The sequence below is a fragment of the Oryzias latipes genome, chromosome 12 (genome assembly GCF_053564925.1).
Source record: "Oryzias latipes strain Hd-rR chromosome 12, Olatipes_Hd-rR_3.1".
In the NCBI taxonomy this organism is placed as follows: domain Eukaryota; kingdom Metazoa; phylum Chordata; class Actinopteri; order Beloniformes; family Adrianichthyidae; genus Oryzias; species Oryzias latipes.
Genome location: NC_136248.1, coordinates 2241746 through 2266508, shown reverse-complemented (window position 1 = coordinate 2266508; position 24763 = coordinate 2241746). Strand labels below are relative to the sequence as shown.

Here is a 24763-nt window from a genome sequence, read left to right as displayed (position 1 = left end):
TCCCACTGACTCTCGCCTCTCGCAGCTCTCAGAGTCATCCTCCCTCCCCTTCTCCTCCAAATGACCCAGCAGTTTTCAGGCAGGGGTCCATCTGTCCGGCTGGAGCTCTTCCTCCTCACCCTGCTCTTCTTCGTTTTCAGCAGCCTGGTGCGGTCAAATGACAGCCAAAAGCAGGAACACGAAGGGACTCAAAGAAATCTGACGTAATATTAAAATTAAGACAAATATGTCGACTTTTTGACCCTTTACTCTGCATTCAAAAAAGAAAAAATACAAGTAAATTAAATAGAAACAAGTATGAGTAGTCACTGTACAAAAAACATATATGTAAAAAATGTAAAGCTCCTTGAGGAACATTTACAGTTTCATATAATTTATTTGTTTTTCAAGAATTATACAGGCTTTGATAAAATAAACACATTTATGTGAGATCAATGTGTTCCCATAATCAAATGTAATTTTTTAGAAAGAGATGAAAAAAAACCTCACAATTCTGAATTTATATCTGTCAAAAATTCTGTGCGTCACTTAAAAAAAAACTAAAAAGTGGAACATTCTTGCTTTTTTTTAGATAAATAATACAATATTATTTAAAGAAATCAGTTCTTTAAAAATAGCTTAAAAAATTGTAAATAAAATTTTCACAAAAACCAAAAAATGTTTTATTTAAATCATCTAAGAATCTGAAAAAAATTCAAATTTCATTATTAAAGGATTTTGCCAAATTATTTAAAATTAATCATAATATATTATATCCATCAAACAATAATTGTAATAATAATAATAATAATAATAATAATAATAATAATAATAATAATAATAATAATAATAATAATAATAATAATAATACAGCAACAATAATAACAATAATTTTTGGAGCCCGGCCTTCTTCCATCTGTCCTCCTTGGTTGTGTCCTTCCTTCAAGCTTCTGAAGTTTCTGGACCTGCTGCCTCTTTTGTTGCCGTTCTGTTGGCCATGAAATCTGCTTTTAATAGCGGCACAATGGCGGCGTGTGGAGCTGACCTGCTGTATTCAAATGTGACCGCACGCACGCACGAGTGTCCTGCCAGCTTTAAACAAACAGCAGCTCCGACGGCTTTCATCTCAACGTGTTTATTAGCTGCTGCAGAAACTGGCTGCTGGTATCAAATCTGTTCAGTCACTATTTAGCTATTCTTGTTCTTTTGCGGTTAGCCGGTCAGTGTGAGGAGGTTTCACACCAGAAACCGGATCCTGTTCTCAACAGAAGGTGTGTGGGATTTTACAGAAATGAAGCAGAAAGCAGCAGCAGCTGGAAGGGAGGCGTGCAGAAATGCTTCCGAATGCTGATTCACCGTGCAGAACAAAACGGTTGAAAAAACAGATAAATGCAGGGAAATGCTGACAAGACACAAAGAAAAACCCACAGCCCAAGGATCACGTAAATGTCACCGGAAAACAGGAACGACCTCCATCAGAATCTAAGACAAAAAAGGTTTGAACCTCTCGTTTTCACCAACTGCATTTTCTGACGGTATTTAAAGGAATTCTATGAACGCCACACACCTTCCTGGAGAGGTTTCTGTGAGTCTGAACCAGTGGAAACGACATTCAGATCATCAGTTTGTGGGGAAAAACACGGCTCTTAATCATTTAAATGTTATGCATTCCATTATTTATAAATAGTTTTTAAAAAAAAGAAAATACATTTTATTATTTAGCTGAATGGAAAAAAAATCGAGAGAAAAACAGACACAGTGCAAACCCCCCCACAAACACACACACACACACACACACACACACAAACACACACAGCAGCTCATACTAAGTCGGATCAATAACTGTGATGAACTTTCATGCTTCCATGTGAGCTCAGGCCTCAGCAGACTGAGGGCTTCTTTCCCCCTAATCTCTTCACTGAGGTGAGTCCTGCATGTGTGTGTGTGTGTGTGCCACACACACACACACACACACAGTGTGCATCTATGCAGCACGGCATAGCGCTCACAGTGAGTGTGTTATGCCGTGCTGCATAGATGCACACTAAAACACATCGGATGGATGGAAAAGGGTTCAGTCACTCATCTTCTCATCAAGGTTTTAGACGGAAAAGGTTTTTTTTGTGCCACATTTTAATGTATTTTTAAAAATGTTTCTTTTAGAAATAATGATTGAACTGCTTAAAAATCAAAATAAAATAAAAACTAAAATACAAACACTTCATCAACAGTTGAAATAATGTTGGAAAAATTGTAAATTGTTGATTTAACATTGAAAAAGGTTCTCTGTTGAGAGTATTACACATTAAGTAAACGTGAATTTTTATTATTTCATTTTAGTCACATTCATTGGTTCTTTTGCATTTCTGCGACATCCCTCTTTAGACTTTATTCACGACTTCTAGGTTTTTATTTGAAGGGTCAGGGTCACGGGTTCTAAACAAAAAAACGCAAAAATGAAAACTTCAAACATGAAATAACTTTGAGAAGAGTCTTCCTCCTTTAGAATTTCAAATCTAACTTGACTTGTGTGGCAGACGCTCCTGTCAGATGATTGGAGGGTAACGTTGGAGACGACGTGCACAGACGTGGCGGTGTTATCGCCGTGTTGACAGAGCAGCAGAGGAGGAATTCATCTCAACACAGTTCACTCATTAACGAGAGGCAGAGGAGGCAGCTCTTCCTCCTCCTCCTCCTCTTCTCCGCATGATTATTTAATGTCCTCTGCCGTGTTGCTCTTTTAATCATAACTGTTGATTTATTGATTTGGTCTTGCCAAGAAGACAGACGTCTCTGAGTTTCACCCTGATGATCAAAGAGAGCAGAAATGAGAGGAAGAGGAGCTGAGTTCATGTTTCACGGCCTTCATCAGATCGGCAGCACTGCTTCACTGAGTTGAATCTGAGCTTCTCTGATGTCACAGTTTGGTCTCTCAGATGCCTGCTGCTGTCACAAATATAACAATTCCCTTTTATTGTTTGAGATTTGATGTGTTCTGAACATTTTTCTTGTTTCACTTAAGGTAAAAGTACGGAAAAATTCCAAAACGACCTCGTTTGAACATGTAAAGTCTGGATGGAAACATTCTTAGTGCAGCTTGCAGATGTGAAGCATCCACTCAGCTCAAAGTCCTCCAGGGATTTTCTGGAGGACTTTATTTTCTTTGTCTGGACTGAACTGCATCCCACAGACAAGTAACCACAGAAATGAACAAACAAAGACATTTAAAATGTACATTTCTGATTTTCTTTTGTCATTTTAATTTCGTCGTTTGAAATGTTGTTTAAATTTATCGTTGCATTTATTTACTTTTTGTCATTTTTTTTCCCATGAGTCCTCTTGGTTTTTCTTCTTTTTCCACTTCTGTGTTGGAGGACCGGTGTCCTTCCCGTCGGTGGTTTGATTCCCTGCACAGCAGGTTTAATTCCGGCTTAGGAAGCACAACAACGGCAAACATTCCTTTTAGTTCAGTGTCCCGTTTGTTTATGGAAACGACGACGGATTCTCCAACAAACCAAAGCGGTAAAACTCTGAAAGTTTGCAAATTGAAAGAATATCCCAATCTGTTGGGTCACAAAAGATCCTTTGGGATCCAGCTGTGGACTCCTGCAGGGCCCCTTTGTTCCAAGCTGCTGACATGGACTGAGAGGGTCAGAGGTCAGAGGTTGGCCGTCCCCAGCGCACGCCACCTGACCCCCTCATTTCCATACACGCTGACCTACATTCTGCCGCCGTTTCTCTCTGCTCCTGCAGCCTGAACTCCCCTGACACAAAACACGTGCATTTCTGTAAAAGAAGGAAACCACATTGCTTTCAGGGCTGTTAAATCTGGCATTTTGTGAAATAATCTTAAAGATTGTTCCATTCAAAACTGCTTTTATGACAATGTCTGCATTGCATTTCAGGGGGAGATTTACTCTCATCACAGGTTGCTCACACAAACGAGCGCCGAGGCGACTGTCTTTCATGTTTCCGACAGGACTGTCCTTGTTTTTGGTGCTGGTGAAGGCGCCGCCCAACCGTTGACCTCCGAAGTTCAGCGGTGACCTGCCGGTCGCCGCAGTCTGCCATCATCTCTGTTTGCTTTTGCAGCTCCTGATGCGCGCGCATGAACGTGTGCACGAGGTTACGACAGCAGGGCTAAACTGTTACACCACAGGACGAAAGAGGTTTCTGATCCGAAACCCTTTCCCGAATCCAGGTGAGGACATTTGAGCATGGAAGAGGATTACGCCTCAAAACGTCTGAGCTAAGGCAACTTTTTGTTATGCTGAGGAACTTTTGTCTCCCTCCTCTGGCAGAACGGAACGCACCAAAAACGTTAAAGTTCTTCTGCTTCCCTGCAGAACCTTCTGTCTCCATCTGGTTCTGATATTCTGCTCTACCTGATCTTCATGTTTGTGTCTGAAGGTGAAACTTATGTTGGCCGAGAACCGCCATCGCAGCAACAAAAAAAAAAGGAGCAAAAATAAAAAACTACTAGCAAAAAAGAAAAAAAAAAGCGATGCAAAAATAAATAAATGCAAACATAAAAAAAGCGATGCATCTAAATAAACGGCTGCATACATTTTTTTTACTTGATTGTACAAAACAGAAGTACAATACAAAACACAATTTTACAAAGTAAACTTCAGATATGCCAGGGGAGCATATTACATGGCTTCTCCCATATACACCGCTGCGAAAAGGAGGACTACAGAAAACGAACAAGAAAGAAGTAAGTGAAAATGTTGGTGTTAAATGTTCCTATGTGTAATTTTGATGTTATTTGGTTTCAGCCCCAGGTTTTATTCCAGTTATTCTTAGGCTAGCTGCGTGAACGCCATTTGCTGAAAGTTTTTGATTAATTTGATATGTGCGTAATTTTAGCTTAAATTACACACATATCAAATTAATCAAATTAATTTTAGCTAAAATTACAAAACGTCTTCTCCACCTCTGTCTCCCACACTATGTCCATCAGGTTCAGGGTTCTGGATCCCATCATCTCCCAGTATGTGAAACAGGGAGAGGACTGCCCAGCAGAGCTGCTGGGTACCTGCAGCACAGAAAGTCCATCAGCTCCATCACAGCTGGACTAGACTGGAAAAACTGCAGGGGATTCAGTCAGTAAAGAGGATTCCATTGCCAGTCGGCCTGCCTGCCCGTCTGCCTGCCTGCCCGTCTGCCAGTCTGCCTGCCCGTCTGCCTGCCTGCCTGCCCGTCTGCCTGCCTGCCTGCCTGCCTACCCGTCTGCCTGCCTGCCTGCCTACACGTCTGCCTGCCTGCCTGCCTACACGTCTGCCTGCCTGCCTGCCTACACGTCTGCCTGCCTGCCTGCCTACACGTCTGCCTGCCTGCCTACACGTCTGCCTGCCTGCCCGTCTGCCTGCCTGCCTGCCTTCCTTCCTTGACCTGCCCCCCACTGGATTGAGAAATGGGCAGGTGGCTTCACAAAAGTCACCTCCCACCAATTTCTAGCCTCCTTTCTGGACAGCACCAAAGGCTAATATTTACTGGTCCGTTTGTCTGTCTCCATTGTGTTGACACAAAAAAATAAGACGTTCATCAATCAATCAGAATGTTTACCTCGCCTCCGCCATGTCTGCCTCGCCACGGCAACACAAGCTGCAACCCTTGTGCTATCCTAGGCACTTTAACGTTGGGAGTGGGGTCATCTAGACCCACTAGACAGTGCTCTGAACCTTTTTTCTTCAATGATTTGTGATCTTCACTGGTGTCCATGGATTACATGAAATCTTTCCACCTTTATCCACCTTTGTCATGGTAGGGAGAACACCTCAATGGAAGGGGGGGGGTCATCTAAGATAGCACAAGGGTTAAGCAGGAGTTCCATTTCCAGTCTGTTGACACGTCAATTTTGTGGTTAAAAAAAAAAAAGGAGAACTGGAAACAGATCCAAATTTCAAAATAAAAATTTCTATTGTACTTACAAAATAAAACTTGATCCAATTCTATTTTAAATTTCAGGTGATGTGCTAAGCGATAAGACGTTAACACACCAGATCACCATTTTCGTCATTGACGACAACAGTTCAACTTTGGAAGTACAAAAACACAACATCATTTATGACACAAAACATGCATGTTTTACAAGGACGCAGTGAGGAAAGACAGGACATAGGACACAGTGTTTGAACGCCAGACGCCCGTGTGCTGCTGATAAAAACAACACAAACAAAGACTTTTCATCATGTGAAACCGAAAATGAACAAGTCTAAACAGCTCTCAGTCAAGTTGATAAGACTCTTCAGACGCGCAAAGCTTCATGCAGACTAAAGGTCATGCGTTGACTTTTGACCCCTGCCTGTGAAACGTGGACTACTCTTTGCTTATTGTGGACATTGTCGATAGGATTTATTCTAACTGCCTGAGTCCCACAGACATTATTGTTTTCAACCTAAAATCTAAACATTTGTGCAATAGACAAAGGCACGTTTGTTTATTGCTTAGTTTATTTTGTTAAACGCAAAAAATACTTAATTTCAGAAAATAAGTCGAATTTTCTGTCATTTCTGGTAGTTTGTGTCATTTCAAAAGTTTAACATTCTTTTTTGGTAAATCTGTGTGGGATCTTCTTGTTGGGATGTTTCTGAGAACATTGAGTGAGTCACAGGTTGCGCGGTGGTGTAGTGGTTGGCACCCTGGCCCCAAAGTGAGAAGGCGCTGGTTCAAATCCCAGCTGGATTCTTTCATTTGCATGTTCTCCTCGTTCGTGGGTTAGTTCTTCTCTTTAATTGTTGACTCTGAAATGTAACTTGTGTCTTTTTGCCCTTGACGTACTGGTAAACGCCACCTTCTTCCAGCGGTTGTGAAGGGTAGGCTCCAGCATCTCCATGGAACTGGACTCGGTTCAGGAAGGAAGGTGAATGGATTCAGTCAAATTTAAGAAGCTTCAGTTTGAAGAAGGAAAGGCCTGCCGCCTTGTTTTTGGAACAGAAAGATCTACAAACTTCCTCATTTGACAAACAAGGAAAAACTCTTTTTATCCAGTGGCAGATGTTTGTTTTTTCTTGTTTGCTTGATTTGATCTGTATTTAAAAACCTGCTTTTTTCAGAATTGCATTTAAGAATTTGTCGACTCTGGACCAAATGAAGCCATGCAGATGAAGGAGATGTTCCAACTGCACTGCTGTCACACATCCAGCTCTCATGCAGCCCTGAAACCTTCTTCTTTATGCGTCCAACAGACAGATAAATACAATCCCTCAGACGTCATGATAGTCTCAAAAAAGGACAACATTTCTCCGATGCTTGAATCATTTTAATGGATGAACAATCAAATATAGCACAGAGCAATTTTATTTGTAGACAGAATATTATGAAATATAATTAAACTCAGAATTTACAGTCTTGACTTTCAGAACCCAACTTGATACTGATGGAACAAAAAAAAAAAACTGTTAGTAACTTCTGATGCAGCAAACTAGATCTCCATCAATAAAATCTGCTGGTCATTTTCTCTAGGAGAATGTCAACAATCTTTATGTCAAAATCCTGAAAACCAGAGACTTAGATTTAAAATTCACTTAGAAAAATAAAGTTGATCTGCCATTTAGAAGCTAAATCTATCTCCTCACATTTTTGTTGTCTCACAAAAACAAACACAAACAGCAAGACAGTCAAAAAGAGCACTCACACTTCGGTGTCTCAACAAAGAGGCAATATATATGAGCAACTATATAAGTGAAAAAAAGCAGCAGAAAAATATTCACCTGAAAATCACTAACTTGGCATTGTACTGTAGTTTGTGTCACATTTGTTTTACTTTCTGACTCGAAAACGAAAGTGGATGAGATGAGAGAAAAAACCTGCTTTAGGCCGTCTCCATTATTCCACATTTATAGACATTTTCCTTTTAAACTCTCCTCACATATGTCCTGCTCTGTCTCAGTCCAAGGACCAACCTATGGATCCCAGTTTGATTAAACTGATTCTAAACACAGGATCCCACGCACAGCTGTTTCTTACAAACATCCATAGACAGAGGATGGATTCATCTGCTAACCAAACTGACATGTTCATGCATTTACACCGTTTCACAGAAACACCAGGATTCAGACATATACATCCCCAGAACACAAGTTTAAAATTAAAAACAAAAGTCAGAACATTATTAAATATAAAAATATTTAAAGTTCTGCATGTTGTGGAATAATGTAAGAGAGTCACTGCATGGTACAAGTGTACATAGATGCATTTTTAGCTACAGAAATGTGTTTTTCTCTGTTCACATCAAGAAGTCGTCCTGTCTTGCTTTGTCTTTTGCTGGAATTCAAACAGTGGTGCAGAAATCACCTAAAATGCTGCAAATATATTCATTTTCCCTACACTCCTCACCATTTCATCATGGATCTGTTGTGTTTGAGACTCTGTCATTGGTTTCCTGCAGTCGATTTTACATTTACCCACAGAGTCCCATCTTACTGAACAGTCTGTCTTGTAAATTCCATCCAGTCCGTCCAAAGCCAACATGCAGCTTCAGTGCAGGTCTGGAGGATGGATGGATGGATGGATGGATGGATGATGGATGGATGGATGGATGGATGATGGATGGATGGATGGGTGGATGGATGGATGATGGATGGATGGATGGATGATGGATAGATGGATGGATGGATGGATGGATGGATGGATGATGGATAGATGGATGGATGGATGGATGGGTGGATGGATGGATGGATAATAATAATAATGGATTGGATTTATCTGCGCTTTTCAAGACACCCAAAGCGCTTACAGTGTGTCCATTATTCATTCACTCCTCATTCATACTTGGTGATGGTAAGCTATGGTTGTAGCCACAGCTGCCCTGGGGCAGACTGACAGAGGCGTGGCTGCCATTTCGCGCCTACGGCCCCTCTGACCATCACCGGGATCATTCATGCGCATACACGCACCAGTGGAGCCACACTGGAGGCAAGGAGGGTGAAGTGTCTTGCCCAAGGACACAACGACATTTTGGCTGGTGGGAGCAGGGATCGAACCGCCAACCCTTCGATCATTGGACGACCCGCTCAACCACCTGTGCCACTGTCGTCCCATGGATGGATGGATGGATGGATGGATGGATGGATGGGTGGAGGTGCAGCTCATTCACAGCAGCAGTGTTCCTCTTTTTAATCAACCTGAAGGCCGTGGCACAACAGACACTACGTACATTATTCATGTATGAATTTTCCGTCATTCATGATCCATGCGTGATAAACATACGTGTTTCTTGTGTTCATGGATGTCCTTTTGACCGACAGGTCTTTATGTGAATTTGGTTTTGAGCTGTTCACAATTTTTGAGTTGATTGAGAATTACGCAGTCTATGCATATTTTTTATAGTTTATATGCAATTAGTATATATGCAAAAATAGTTTATAGTATATATGCAAAAATCACACACGGTTCATGTTCTACATTGGTTTATGTGTTCTTTGCGTGGGTTTTATTCGTACTTCTTCCGTGGTTTTAACGTGGTTCATTCCTTATACATCTGTGAAAATTTCCCATAACGACGATAACTTTACTCACTTTTTCCACGTCTATACACGTATGAATAATTTTCATCTGTGCAATATGTGCAATTTGTACATAGTGGCTGTGGGACACGGCCTTTACATTAACAATCAAGACTTGCTGGTCAAGATAATTACACAACAAAGCAAATTTCTTTTTTACACACAAAATACAATAGTGACAAATATCTTACTTTAAAATTTGCAAAATGATCAAAAAAGGCCACATGAAATCCTTTCGAATTACTTTTTTATATTGTAGCTGCATGTACCCCCCCCCCATCTCATCATGCTAAAAGCCTCTCCGTTATCTTAATATCTCTTCATATCAGCAGAACACAAATGGGGATAAATGGATGGACGCGACAAGCCTCCAGCATTAAAAACCAACAAACCACACAGAGGATCATTCTGGCTGCAGCTGCAGCAAACCATCACTAGCATTGGTTTGTAGCTATTCGTTGTGCTGTTGCAGAAATTCAGTGGTCGTGACACAGACACTGAGGTAGGTCACATAGTACAGCACTCTGTATTATTTTCATGTTTTTATATTCTTACCAATGTCTCATTGTGAGGATTTAGTCATCATTATGTTACTTTATAATGTTTTGTATGTCATTTAAGTTTTACATTGTAACGTTATTACATGTTATGGCTGTATTCAGACTGGAAACGTCTGCTGGTCCAGATCGAGTCCAGAACCTTGTGTTTAGTCTGTATTCAGATTGCCATCAAGCAGACAAAACCATGTGACTAAGGATCTCTTCAGTCATTGGCCAGGAATCATGAGGGCGGGGCAAAGCAAAGAGAGGAAGAATATTGGAAGTCCTGCGCTTTGCAGTGCTTGTCAGGATAGTTCACTGATTCAAACTTTACATTTCACTGACCAATTCTGAACGTCTGTATCAACGTCAGGTACAACCCTTTACTTTAGTGCGGTGGAGGCGTGCTGCAGGGCGGTTACTGAGGAGACAACGGCTAAGAAACTACGCTGATATATGTTTATGACATGTAGATTTTTGGGAAAACAGTGTGATAAATCAACATTTATCACGTTAAAAGGAGTTTTAAGGAGCCTGTATTCATGCAACCACATTTTAATGAGTTGTTATTGTAATGGTTGCTATGGTCCTACTCAGTTTACGTCGGCTACGGTGGCCGTTCCAGTTCAGTTGTTCCTCTCTGAGCAGTGAGCCTATTCAGACTGAGGAAACTCAGAGCGAATCGCGGCTCAGTCCGATTGGAAACAAACCAAGAACATCTCCAACGTTGGGTCAGAGCGGATCCTGGTCCCAGACCAGGGTTCACTTGGGTGTATTCACACTTAAAATGTGATCTGGATAATAGGGGGAAACAAACTCTGATTGACTTTAAGCGAACCAAATGTATCCAGTCTGAATCATTTGCGGTTTCAAGTATTCACAGACTTTTTTTTTTCTTTCTGTCACGTGACTCAAGTTCATCCGAAAAACTGCTTGTATGAGACTTTAGCATCTGAGGATGGTGCAGCACGAATTTCTGAGGAGGGGAGCGGACATGAAGAGCACGTCAGCCTCCAAGAGCTTGTTCCACTGGTTCCCGAATCTCTACCAACTGAAGTTTTTGCTCCTGCATGGAGAAATGGCATCAGCTGACTCATGAGCAGCCGGAAAAATTCCTGATACGCTGAAGAGGATAATCGTGGAGGATAATTACCATCCAGACGAATGAATGATGGATGAAACCGTCACAAATTACCAGTGACACTCCTAGTGTGCTTACAAAGTACGCTGTGGTACAGTCTATTGCTCTGAATTAAAAGGTTCTTTAATGAATGTTATAAAAAAGCATCAGAGATGTTTTAGAAGGGTGAGTAGACAGACGTGGGGTGGCTGGAATGGCGGGATTGTTCTCCGTATTTGCGAATACTGCGTTTTCGGGGTGTCTCTGGTACCTAACCCCCGCAAATACATGGAGAATACTGTACACCCTTTGCCAGCCAACCACTGGTTGCTAAGGAGCCATTTCACTTTTTGCAGTGTGCTGCTTGTTTAGTGTACTTAAGGTTAATGATAGGGTTAGGGTCAGTCTTCCGTTTCTGAGCATCACCTTTACAATATGTTGTGGAGAGAATCAAACACAGACAAACCGGCTGTCCTGTCATTCAAACACAATGCAGAGAATCCCCCTGAGCCAGCCTGTGCCAAGGGTGAGCTGGGAACAAAAGAAAGCTCAGATTCAAGATTTACCACCGTTTTTTTTTTATCAATGCATGTTTTACCTGAACAAAAGTCTGCTGAGAACACTGAAGGGTGAGTTTGTATCATTGTAAGCAATGCTCTGTGTTACATGAAGCTTCTCTTCATAGAGCTGCATCTGAAGTTCTTGGCATCTGTTTAGACATTTCCCCGCACCTTTCTGTGTTACTGTGACCAAAGAGGAAGTTGGGTACCTCCTCTGAATAAAATCTAGCCAATCCAAGAAGACCAGGTGTCAGCAGGGATGGCAAAAAGAGTAAGATTTGGTTTAGAATTTCATACTTCTCGTAGAGCTCTCAGCTATAACTTCTATTCAACTTTTCTAAGCAGAGGTAGTGAAGCATTCACAGGTTTTATTGCTTTCCAAATTTGACTTTGATTGTTGGTATTAAAACCAGAATGTGTAATGTGCTCAAGTTGTATTTATATCTTAAATACAACTTCTTATATCTTGTTTATAACTTGTTGATAAATTGTATTTAAGATCTTTTTTTCCTATTTTATGGAAAAAATAAGATTTTTGTTTTGGCAAAAGATTCTAATGGACATATTCTCTGATATTTCTGGGGCTGAAGAAAAAAGGTATTGCACATGAGGTTTGGAAGTGATGGCCATTAACTTAAGGCTTATGAAATACTTACAGCATATCACATAAAGGCATCTCTAGTAGCTGCAAAACTGCATATAACCACAAGATGTCAAGCACAAGCAGTACCAAACGAAAAGATGTTAAAGGTTGAAAGGTCACCACCTTAACACGGTAAAAACCCAGCAGAAGGCTTCCTGTTCGGCCACTGTGTCTTTAAAAAGCTTAATGCGTTAACTTGACAAACAAAATGATATAAACCAAAGTCATAGATGAGGCATAGAGGAGGAAGTTGCTGAGCAGCTAAAATGAGTTAAAACAGAAGATTGAATTTAACCAATAACAGATTCATGGTGACCGTTCTCCAAACCTTGGTGTGGTGTCCTTCCCTTAGCTCCGCCTTCAGAAGCTCTGGATGGTAGTTTGAATGAGCACTGCAGCGACGGCGGCGGCGGCTTTAAGCACAATGTGAAAGGGTGAGTTTCAGCAGTCCTTCTGTGTGCATCTTGTGGAGGAGTTTGAACTCTGCTGGCAGCTGATGGGACTCCTGCCATTTGGTGGTAAATTTGGTCCCCTTCCTGTCGTAGTAGTGGTACGGCAGCTCCTTACCCGTGTTGGGGTCCCAGCCAAAAGGCCAGAAGCCGTACAGGTGGATTTGGTCGCACATGGAAGAGGCCAGAGTGTACATCAGGATGCCGGTGCTCAGGCGCTTCGGCGACAACTGTTTGGTTTTCCAGTAGCTGTTAAATACAAGAACAAATTCAATCAAAGGGATATTTATAGTCTTCTCATTCTCACCACTGTGTTGGTCTAACCCAGGGGTCAGGAGCCTGTGGCTCGCAAGCCATATCTGGCTCTTTTGATGGTCACATGTGGCTTGCAGACAAATCTTTAATTAAAAAAAAAAAAAGTTTCATTAGACCAGTCTTTCGCGGGCGCGATGCGATGCCAGGGGACGCGTGCAGTAGTAGCGGTGCTAGGACAAAAAAAATCTGCGCCACTACCAGTTTACTATTATCTGTTATATCACAGAGTTTGCACCAGCCTGAGACCTGCGAATTGCCGTCTCTGCAGATGCTCCCATCTCTGTGAAGGAGCTACAAATGTGTGTGAAGGAAAAGGGAAGGGGTAGTGGGCTCACGCAGCGAGGTGAAAACGGCACACTGATTGTCAGAACTTAGAACACGCTTCCCGTCACATACCACACACTGCAGCGTGTGAGTATTGCTGACAATGTTTGGCCCCACGTCTGCATGTGAGCAGTCTTTCTCACATCTAAAGAACATTCAGACCAACCTACGATCACGTTTAACGGATGGAAGTCTCAACGCCTCCATGAAGCTGAAACTCACCATGATATTAACCAGACTAGACCATCAGCAAAACCACCATGCAGCACCAGAATCACATTAATGCTAGGAAATACTCATCATTTATTTGCAACAGCATAACAATGTTATTAAAAAGAATCTACAGACTTAATGTAATTTAAGTGTTGAAATGACATAAAATGCAAACATTCACTTGTATTTTTATCTTTAAACAGATTGTAGCGCACTGGGTGGTTGTTGGGTCGCATTCTAAGTTCCAGAGTTCATTGAACGCATCAAACAGAGATGCTAATTGGCCCTCAGTTCTGTTGCTCAGCCTGTCGTTGGGGAGTTTGGACCAATGGGGTTCAGCGATGGGCCGAATAAAGGAAATAGGAGGGCTGGTGCGGGAGCGGGGAAATAAAAAGTTGTAGAGAAGCGCTCTCGGCAGGAGAGATCAGGAGTTGCTGAATAAGTTGTACCGCGTTGGTTACGGCCTGCAGTAACCAGAATAAATAACCTTAAAAGAGGTTAAGTCTCCGTGCCTCAGTGTGGGAAAGGGACACTACAATATTGTATGGCTCTCACAAAATGACATTTAAAAATAGGTGGCGTTTATGGCTCTCTCGGACAAAAAGGTTCCCAACCCCTGGTCTAATCTGTTATCAATTAATGTGCACATATGTGTGACCATTAAAAGAAACCATCACACAACATTAGGACACCGTAACTCGCTAAAGCAAAAGCAAGGCTTGGATTACAAGGCTAAATCAATCAATCAATAATTCAAAATGCTAAACTTTTAGCACAATTTTTTTTCTGTTAAAGTTTGTGCAGAAATCAGTACATATTTATTTGATTAAAAATCAATTATTCCTCGTTTTCACAGAGCGGTATGGTCCGGTCTTGTCCAGTCTAGTATTTTGAGTGTTTCTATATAAAATGGACCCATTAAGCTGGACCGACCCACAACATTTTTGGGCCCCCCTTGTTTTAGGTCCATATACAAATGAAACAGACCGGTTAGGGTGGAGCTACTGTTGAAAGCCGTCAATTAGCTGAAGGTCATCACAACAACAAAAACGTCTGTATTCCTCCTCGCCGCCCGCAATCTTCTCTCAAAAGACATGAAATGCTTTGTAGATATGAAGAACCAAAAGCCAAGAGGATAAAAATGAGCTGCTGGATGACCTCCATTGTTGTTGTTGTTGTTGTTAGCTTCACCCCGCATTGTCCGTGACAGTCCAACTTAGAGTGGAAATGCTCACCTGAGTTACTAGGATCATCCTCAACCGGACTGGACCGTAGCGCTTAGTGGAAATGAGGCTGTAGAGTTTTTGATGAGCCAGTTATGCAGACATTTACCCAGCTGGAGACGACAAAAGTAAGCACTGATAATGCAGGTTCTTCCAACCATTCTTTCGGGTTTTGTTTCCGCATCACAGAGGGAGACTCTCTCCAAACGAGCTTTGTCACAAACATCTTAATCGGTCCTTGTGCTGGTGAAAGCCCTGTGAGCTATCTCAATGTGGTCATTTGTCCAGAGCAGGTAGATTTAATGGGATTGGTTAAGATAATGTCCGCGTGAGAGAGGCATTCTCCACAGCTCCAACAGTAAGCAACAGACGTAAATCCCTCTCCACTCACAGACAGAGCTGAGTTCCTTTCCCTTCACTAAATGGAGTTTCCCTATAATCCGGCTTTCAGCCTAAATCTCCACTTTGCTGTAAACATGAAGCAAAGCTTTGGACAACAATAGCACCTGCTCATTTCAAATGGTACAAGAAACAGGATAAAGACACATTAAAGGGATAAGAAGATGGATGTTGTGCCCAGCTTGTGGAGTGCAGATGAACATTTACCCATCTTCATTTGAACTGCATAAGAAGAGCTTCTGCTGTCCACAATATCTGAGAACAATTTTTGCCTAAAAAAAACTCTTCTTGCTTTCCAAATATCTCAAAAAAACCAAACATATTCTATGATGGATTGGTGACCTGTCCAAGGTGTCCCCAGCCTTCGCCCACAAGTGGCCAGTAAGGGCTCCGGCAGTCCCGAGACGCCGAAAGGGGACATACAGTTAGAAAATGAATGAACAAATGAATGATTCTGTGATGGTCAGCAAAGCTTCTAACCCACATCCTCTTGTTTGACTTGTGGTGACCTTGTCACATGACTTCACATTGCAGTACATACACATCACAAACCCAGAGGAGAGGGACATTATTGAGCAAATCCGATGTAGAGGATCAGTTTGATCTTTCTCGTCCTGAACTTCCATCCATCCATTTTCTGTAACCCGCTCACCTAAACCTGAAGCAAAGAGGCCCTATCCTCTCTCCTTCCTCACTGAGTCCTTGTAAAATGCATGTTTTGTGTCATATATGTTATGTTTTTGTACTTCCAAAACCAAACTGTCACTGTCCATGGAGAAAATGGACGCTGATGTTATCTGCGGCAGGTCACCTTGAATATAAAATGAGGTTTGATTTTGAAAGTACAACAGAGGTGTTTATTTTGAAACCTGGATTTGTCTCGGTTCCCTGACTTTTTACGCTTCAACAGGCTGGACATAGAACTCCTGCCTAAAGCTTGGTTTGCGGTGCAGAGGGACGGACTAGGAACCCAGAGGCGATGTAAACAATCTGATTGATTAATGAACATTCTATATTTTTTTCAGTGTCAATGCAAGCACAACAGAGACGTACTGCAGATAGACTAGTAGAAATTGGCCTTTTAGATCCAGGCACTGTCTTCCCTGACTGAAACCAGTAGGCAAGATAAAAAAAAAGTTGTATTACTTGCATTTATATTTTGACTAAGGCATCTTGCTGGTATTTTAATCTAACTGTGGCCACATTATTAACAGCACACTGGACACACTAATGTATTTCTTTATCTTCACTTTGTCTCTTCTGTTTTCTGTGAGTAAATGTAGTCTTCCCTTAATGTAAGAATTACTGGTAATCTGCAAACACACTCCCTGAAAACTCAATACAAGACCACGTGAAACCACATTTAAGGTCAAAGGATGATCTTGCTTCACTTCCACACTATCTTAAAACCTGCAGAACGTGTAAGATGACAGCTGTTTTTGCTGAGAATCAATCAAAGGAGATCACAGAGCAGTCTATTCTTTGAAAACACCATGATAGCAGTCAAAACCTGCCAGCTCAGCCGATAAAAACTTGTATTTCGTCATAAGAATTACATGTGTAACATCATCATGATAAATCACATGGACACACTGCAAACATTGCATCTGTCTTACTTGTTGATGTACTGCATGATGTTTCCGGGCCAAGCTAGCTGGACCTTCAGCTGTCCTCGATGTTCCACAAAGAAGTCCACCAGTGTTCTGGTCACTGTGGCCGACGTGTGAAAGAAAAACGCCGGGATCCAAAGAATGGCTCCATCCAGTTTCTTCAGGCTCAAGAAGAAGTTGTTCCTGTCCTGAACAGTCAACAAATTATTGTAGTACTTCTCCAGGATGCTGGGGTTAAATGTCGTCATGTTGGTTCGGCGACCAACGTCCTTCTTAAAAATCTCTGTGGGAGCAAAGTTGCATCGGAAGACAAAGTCATACTTCTCAATCTGGGCCCCGCAGAGCGAGCCGGTGAGAATGCCACTGTTGCCGACCACAGCACAAACGTTGTAGTGCCTGTTGAGGATCGGCGAGACCTCTGGCAAGAGCGAGCGGAAGTTCTCTCCGATGGAGTACACGTACTTGTGACTAGAGTAGTCAAAGTGCATCAGCTGTCCGACTTTGACTGCGTCTCGAGTCAGAGTGAAGTTGTGGGGCATGTCGATGTGATGAGAGATCTCTGTCCTGCAACACAGTGCTAGAGCTTTAGTGGTCATTTTTGCACAGCTGCTCTTCAATAACTAAGCCTAAGCATGGAGTGGGCAGATGTAAGAGAGCTAAACAACTGCCTCAGTGTGGAATAACTTTCGTTGGACTGAAAGATAATGATGGTACAAACGATACAGCTGTCCAGATCTTTTGAACCAGGCTTTTGAGAAATAAAGGCTAGTAGAAGAGGAACCTCTATTTTATTTTCGGACAAAAACATTTTAAAACATCGGAAACGGTACAAATCAGCATAAAAAAGTAAAAACAGTGGACCAATCAGGTTCATTTTTGGAGTACCCTGGGGGGATGATTAGCTGTGAATACTTTTAATACCGCAGAAACCACAGCAGCACTGATGATAATATTGAAGGCACATATCAGCACAAAGGACGCACTAACCACTAACCAGACACTTTAAGTGGGTGAGGGGTCAGCTTCACCAAGCTGATGACCAAGGCTGGTTTATTTGGTCCAATAGTTAATTCATGTAAAAAGTTAACTTTCATAACCAACAGCCAGATCTTGGCCCCGTAGGCAGTTTCATAAGAGCGACATTACTGCTTAAACAGATTCGTGTCTGTTAAATTAGCGCCATGGTTTTGTGTTGAGCCCAGTTTTATTTTTTGTATTTCTTGTATTCATGGTTTTTCATACTGCCATACTCTACAGAAGTACTAATGGGCGGGTGGATTACGGAGTGAGATTGTTTTGAAGGGCTGGGCTTTACTCCCCAGTTCCAGAGCTCCAAATGCTTTACTGAAGCAGTTGGAGCTCGCTTTCGTGATTTGCTCAAAACAGCAAATCACGGAACAAATTACAGAGTCCTGAAAAGCAAAAGCAAATCCGGGTGCAAATGACCAAATACCAAATTTGTTACGGGATTGCTTTTTGTGATTCGGTACCTGGTAATTTGCACTCGGGTTTACTGTTGTGTTTCAGTATTTGTTCATTTGAACTGATTTGTTGCTGTTGTATCTTAAATGTAACCGTGTTTTGCACCTCTTGGCCACCGTACTTATTAGGTGCAGGAGGCGTCAGGAAGAAAGAATGAGAAACATGTCTGCTCTTACCATCCACTTGGTTCCAGGATTAACGTTTACACAAATCTGGCAGGTTGTAGGTTTTAGGCTGCAGGGTGTAAACTCTTGCATGTGCTGAATAACCATGAGTTTAAGCCTGAACTGAAATTCAGTTTAGGTCTTTTGAACCCAAAAAACCTTTCATGTCACAAAACATTCATTCTCAACATGAACGTTTTCTGTAAATGGCATATTTTCATATTAACGCTGTAATTTTCCTTTACTATGACATTGCAAATGCCCTTAGCTTCAACGTTTTCTCAACTTGCCGTTGGACTTGCAAGTGCTAAAAGCCTGTATAGTTTCAGTGTGTGTGTGTGTGTGTGCGTGCGCGTGTGTGTGTGTACCTCAGCTGTATAAAAGCAGTGCTGTTGTACGTCCATTTTGAGGAGTTCTTCAGGTCCTCATTAATAGCGCTGCTCAGTGAAGTGAAAGCTGGATCCAGATACTTCATCGCCACCTGGGAACTGCATGGAGGAGGAAGAGGAGGAAGAGGAGGAGGACAGGTGTCCTAAATTACCAAAGCGTTCACCTTTGGAAGCAGCACTTTCACGTTTTGAGAAGCATTTTAGCTCGCCTAAGTTTCACTAAGAAGGCCTTTACTATATTAGAACTTTATCAGCAGCAGAATAAGCGGTTAATAAATCAGTCACATCAATAAACTTACAGAACACGCAGAGAAACATCTGAACACGGAGTAAAAGCTTTGCGAGACAAACTCACAGCCTGCTTTGTGTTTCTGCAAAGTATTTTAGAAAAAAGATACTGTGATATAATGAAGGCAAATATATGGTTTGTGCACATAATTACTGTAAGAACTTGAAGTTTTCATCTGCGAACTGAAGCAGTTTTATTGTAAAAGCTTTTGCTTTCTCATCCACAGAATTCATTATTGTGGTTAATTTGCCAAACCAACGCTTGAGCGACATCTAATCTTGGAATTTTTAGGATGATCTTCAATTTAAAATATTCTGACAGGCTTGGTTTCAAAACTGAACAGTAGCCTTCGTTCTTGCTTAAGCTAAAATGCCTTCAAAAGAAACATGCAGGAGCTTAAAAAAATGTTTTTCAAATTGATATAACTCCTAAAAAATGGTAACAATTTGGATAACATCATTTATTCTTTCATCACAGTTTAAATGCAGGCTTTACAAGTTTTTTTATTCTGCGTCAGAACCAGGGATGTGTTTGGTAATAGCGACAAGGCAGAACTCATGCAGCAAGTTTAGTCATCTTTGCAAAGTGTATCTCTGGGACTTTCTAGCATTTAACTATCCCTATTAATGCAATGTGTCTTTATGTAAAAAGATGTCTGAACAAATCCAAATTTTAGATTAAATTTAAAGCTTTAGCACATTTGCTAAGATGACCAATTTCGGTTTCTGCAGTGCATGAAGCCCCTGAAATACGTAAATGTGGGAGAATTATACATTAAAAAAAACTCTTCAGGTCAGGAACAGAGGAAAATCCTGCTGGCGCTGGTGACGGTTACCAGCAAGCAGAGATCCCAGAACCGCATTGCTGTGAGAGGGACATCATTACAGACCCCCCCCCCCACACACACAGAGCTTCACAGAGACGTTTCAAGCGGTCCTCGCTGGAGCTACATGATCGTCTTTAGTCTTCTAGATCTGGGAACCATCCTTGAACTGAACTCAACAGCCAAAGACACAGTTCAGCAAAGACGGGGCGAAAATGTAAAGATGTAAACTAACATATCATTTTAAGATATTATTCCGCCTTAACGCAGGCGGACTAATTATCTTTAATAAGTTATCAACTTTTTCAAGAGTCGTTATGAATGGCGTTTGAGTTCTTTAAGAACTTTAAGTTCTTCTGTGAGACGTCCTTTTACTTTCAAACATGTTTGACTGAAACGTGAAGTACAGAAAACGTCCTCACCTCCATTTTTTTACCGCTGCCTCCTCGCCTTAACATGCTTCAAAGGTTCAAACTTTTTTGTTTTATTCTATTCTCTTTACTTTTTTATTATATATATATTTGATATATTTATATATAAAACTCTGTGATTTTTGTGATTTTGATGTAGGAATTTGCCTATCATAGGTTGGCAAAAATGCATAAATAAATAAATCGCCAACATTTTCACAAATTTTTCAAACCAATAATTGGGATAAGCTAACTTCACAACAATGTTTAAATATCGGGTTCAAAGTTCCCGACTGAAGAACAACTGAAAACCCAGGACAGCCTGGTTACAGCAAAACAAATATGATCGTAATTAACGTAATTTCTAATTAACAAAAGGTACGGAGCCCTTGACCTGACATGGGTTAAAAAAAATACTAATTTGTTCCCACTAAATAATTGTGACCTTTTACATGCCGCGTGTTTTCAACTGGAAATAAACTTAAATGCTTCTGCTTACATCTTTTTGTAAATAAGTTAACTGGTTTAAAGCAAAGATGAAATATATTTTGCCATTGCATCACTGATGTTTCCATTGACTATACTGATGCGATTGCTACTCCGGTGACGGTACAAAAACTACTGTTCGGCCTGCAACACGTGTTCGGGGCCTGACACTAATGATGACATCACGCTACTGTTGCCCCTCTTGGACAAACTACGTGTTTGTCTACATGTTTTCATTTCACGTTTTCTTTTGTAACCTGAAGTTCTTCTCCCTCATAAGGTGTGTCTGACAAAGCGGCTTTTGCAGCGGGGCGGAGTGCGTACCAGGATGTGAATGAAAGCAGACATGGAGACGTGATTCCCGATGCTTTTGTAAAACTATTTAAAATACATAAATCTGATCTCTAAACATCCTCTGTGTCTTCCATGCAATGTGATGAGATACACACAGACAGAAATGTGAAGGTCTCTGCTGTAAATCCAAGTATTCCTCACATCTGTGTTTAAGAATGCCTTGTGACGTGAGTTGGATTGTGTTTATTTTGCATCAATGATTAAATGGAAACAGTGTAATTACACATTTTTCTAAGTGAAACATGGCAAATTATCAAAGTAAATGAGAAGATTTGCCTCATTTTCCACAAAATCTAGCTAGCCAGAAAAGACATTACCTGACAGGTTACCACTTCTGGTTAATGCGAGATAAAAAAGTCAGCTTTAAGGATTTTCTTCATTTTACAAACTCCTTCATTTGAACAAATTAACATTTCAAGGGAACAACTTAATTATTCAGTGGGAACTATTTATTGTTTCGTTGAAATGAAATAATAATTCGTTGGTACAAATTAATATGTTTTTTTTAACCATGTCAGGACACGGGCTCCGTAGGATGCAATGTACCTTTATCTGCTGTCAGGATTTGTGAGGAGTTCCCAAGTTTATTCAAAATGCTGTGATTACTGTCATTTCACAGGACTTTTTACCTGTCATCACAGGTGTGTCACCTCTCATGGTCCCCAAGGCAGTTTCATTGACTGAGAAAAAAAACACTTAAAGTATGTCGAAACACTTCAAAAAAAATAAACACACTTGTCTTTACAACATAAATATTGGTATATTTGCACAAAAAATTTCTAAAAAACAAGAGTCAAACTCAAATCTGAAGTACTTTTTCCTCATGCTGTTTCAAATCTGAGCACATCAGCATCAAACAGCGGCAGAACAGATTCACTGTCTTTGGCTCAAACTGGCTTTGTGTCCATAATGTGACACAAAGCTGCAGGCTTCAACTCAGACCAGCAGAATCCAAGCAAAAATGATGACTTTTCAGTAAAGGACCATGATTACAGACCGAGACAGGCCGGAAATTGTAGCCATTATTGGACAATATGGAAAATTGAAAACCAAAAAATGTAAATGCATACATTTTTTTAAACAAGCAGTATGAAACCAAGATATTTTCTTTCACTGGCTCTTTTTAGTCCATGTGCAAGAAGGTTTTGAGGAACCAGAGTTCTTAATGTGGCACAACATCCTATTTTTTAAAGTCAGTCTGCAAATTTCTCCTTCTAGAGTGCATGAATGTGGGAGGTCCAGGTGAGACGAAGAGAGAGGCTGTGAGGAGCACCAGAGCATAGATCCGCTCCGCTCCTAGAGCCGCTCTATGATGAGAACGACACGAGCCGGAGACGTTCTTTTTTCTAAAGTCTTTCACCTGTTTTCCTTTTTTCACTAAGCAGCACGTCGGGGGGGGGGCATAGTTGGAAACACTGGCAGCAATGCAGAACTGACAGACGGATGCAACCAGAAGAATCCACATCCACACGGAACCATTACACTTTGATGGAGAACACAAAGGCAGAATTTAAAGTCTGCAAGAAGTCATCTCATCTGAATCTGCTCCAGAACCGACCCGAAAACTGAGAGAATCTTCTCCAGAGCGGGATTATCACTGAAACTAGAACAGCTTCACAAAGCTGAGACACTTTGAAACCTTTACCACGATTCATTTAAACCTTATGTTAGTTTTTTCTTTTTCTTTCGTGCATTTTGATTCACATTTGGTGCTGTGGTCGCTGCTTTTTGTGTTGTTTCACTTTAACTTTCTTTAAAAGGAGAAACCTAAACATTTATAAAGTAAAAAGTTGTATTGGAAATAGTTGTTCTTTTGGATTTTAGACTTTTCACTGGTTGTAGCCCCGCCCCCTCCAGTCAGAATGACCGTTTTGCCTTTTAGGAGAAAAAAACTGCTGGAGAACTTTAGTACTTCCTGTTTTCAAAAGACTTTTTCATAGTAATGTACCCAACACTGGTTATTTGCATGAGTATTTTCCATAGTACAAGCACATTCTTGCTAACCCTTATAGAGGCGTGGCCAAAGGAAAAGGACAGTGAGCGCCTGAATGCAGTACCATTACGGGTGTTGACTGCATTCAGGCCGGTGCTTTCACTGTGGAATGAACATCCAGATCCCCATCACTCAGTTTCCTCAAAGGTGTTGTAAATGTTGTGATAAAGTCCCATTAAGAGTTAAAAGCTGTTTTCAGACACAAAAATAGAATTTCCGACAGAAGCAGCAAAGACCCTTCAGTACATATCTGTCTTTCATACTGCTTGCAGTTACAGTTAAAGAACATCAAATACCTCAGAACTGTTTTCAATGCATTTTCCATATTCTGTTCCAATGTTTGGGGCTATTTCAGACATTAGAGCTTAAAGAATAGATGGAGACATAGAAGTGTGTGGGAGCAGAAATACATTCTTCTCTTTGTATTCACCTCAGGTCGGGTTTGCGAGGCGGCCTTTCGCTGCAACAAGGACATGAAACACAAGACAAACAATAACTCACCCATGTCTCAGTCATCACTCAACTGCTGAAACCAGCTTCAAATGCACAAAAAGGAACAACAAAAATGATTGTGTGGAGGCTTGGCATGCAGATGTTACAGGACAACAAAAACACGCCTCTGATGACGGCGAGGCGCCTCTAAATCTGATCCAATAGAGAGGCAGTGGAAGCAATTAAAACGATGAGAGTGACTCAAACAGGCGGGTTCATCCCCCTGACTACATATAAGCCAAAAATGTTGACCCCCAGAGCACCAAACTCCCCTTCTTTGGTGTTTTTGTATTTGATCTCATGTCATTTCTTTGCAACAGATCAAATGAACCCCTTTCTGCTCCCACATAAAGTGTGAGCTTCCCCAGAAAACCTGAGTTTGTTCTGAAATAAAACATTGGCCTGCAAACACTTGTGCCCCCCTAACCCCTCACTACTAAAAAACTATATAGCTTTGCTCTATGTAGAGCCCTGGATTTTAAAAGCAAGTCATACTCCACGCTCACTACTATATTTTTTTTACGGAAAAGTTAAAATCTAATTAATGAGCGTTTGTGATGATTATTTATGAGTCCACTGTCTTCTGAAAATTACAATGTTGATGTTATACCAAAAATATACATTTAAATTCATTCTTTTGGCAAAACTTGTTCCGACGCAATGCATTGTGGTCTATATTCACAGATCTAGTGAGCACACTGGTTTTTCGCAGAGACTTCTGGGAAATTTCTAGGGCTCTGGATTTTGGAATTGCAGATTCAGACAGAACTAGCAAAGTATTTAGTGCACTATGTAGGGAAGGAATTCAGACACAGCCTAAGACAGGTCACTGCCAGGTTGCCAGGTTTTGACACTCAAAATCCTCCTCATGTTTCATCTAACTAGATTTCTTTAACATATTTTTCTCTATTTCAGAACAGGCATCCATGGTTTTCACAGATTTTGTTGTACTTAGGGTTTGGGTTGCATTAACGTCTGTTTTCGGTCTGATCCTCATT

General features: G+C 41.0%; 1 protein-coding gene across 5 annotated transcripts in view; it reads right to left on the bottom strand.

Moving 5' to 3' along the window:
- st8sia3 (ST8 alpha-N-acetyl-neuraminide alpha-2,8-sialyltransferase 3) overlaps positions 1-24763 on the bottom strand; it is a 39122-nt gene that overhangs the window by 4441 nt on the left and 9918 nt on the right. For 2 of the 5 annotated variants that reach the window (XR_013659232.1, XM_078955460.1), the window contains exons 2-4: positions 23704-23733; positions 18898-19017; positions 16890-17447 (exon numbers count right to left, since the gene is read on the bottom strand). Coding sequence is in view for 4 of the 5 variants with exons in the window: in XM_078955460.1 (XP_078811586.1) it covers positions 16890-17447; positions 18898-19017; positions 23704-23733 (708 nt within the window). In the remaining variant the exon portion in view is untranslated. The other 3 variants (XM_078955458.1, XM_078955459.1, NM_001201496.1) reach the window with 3 other exon arrangements.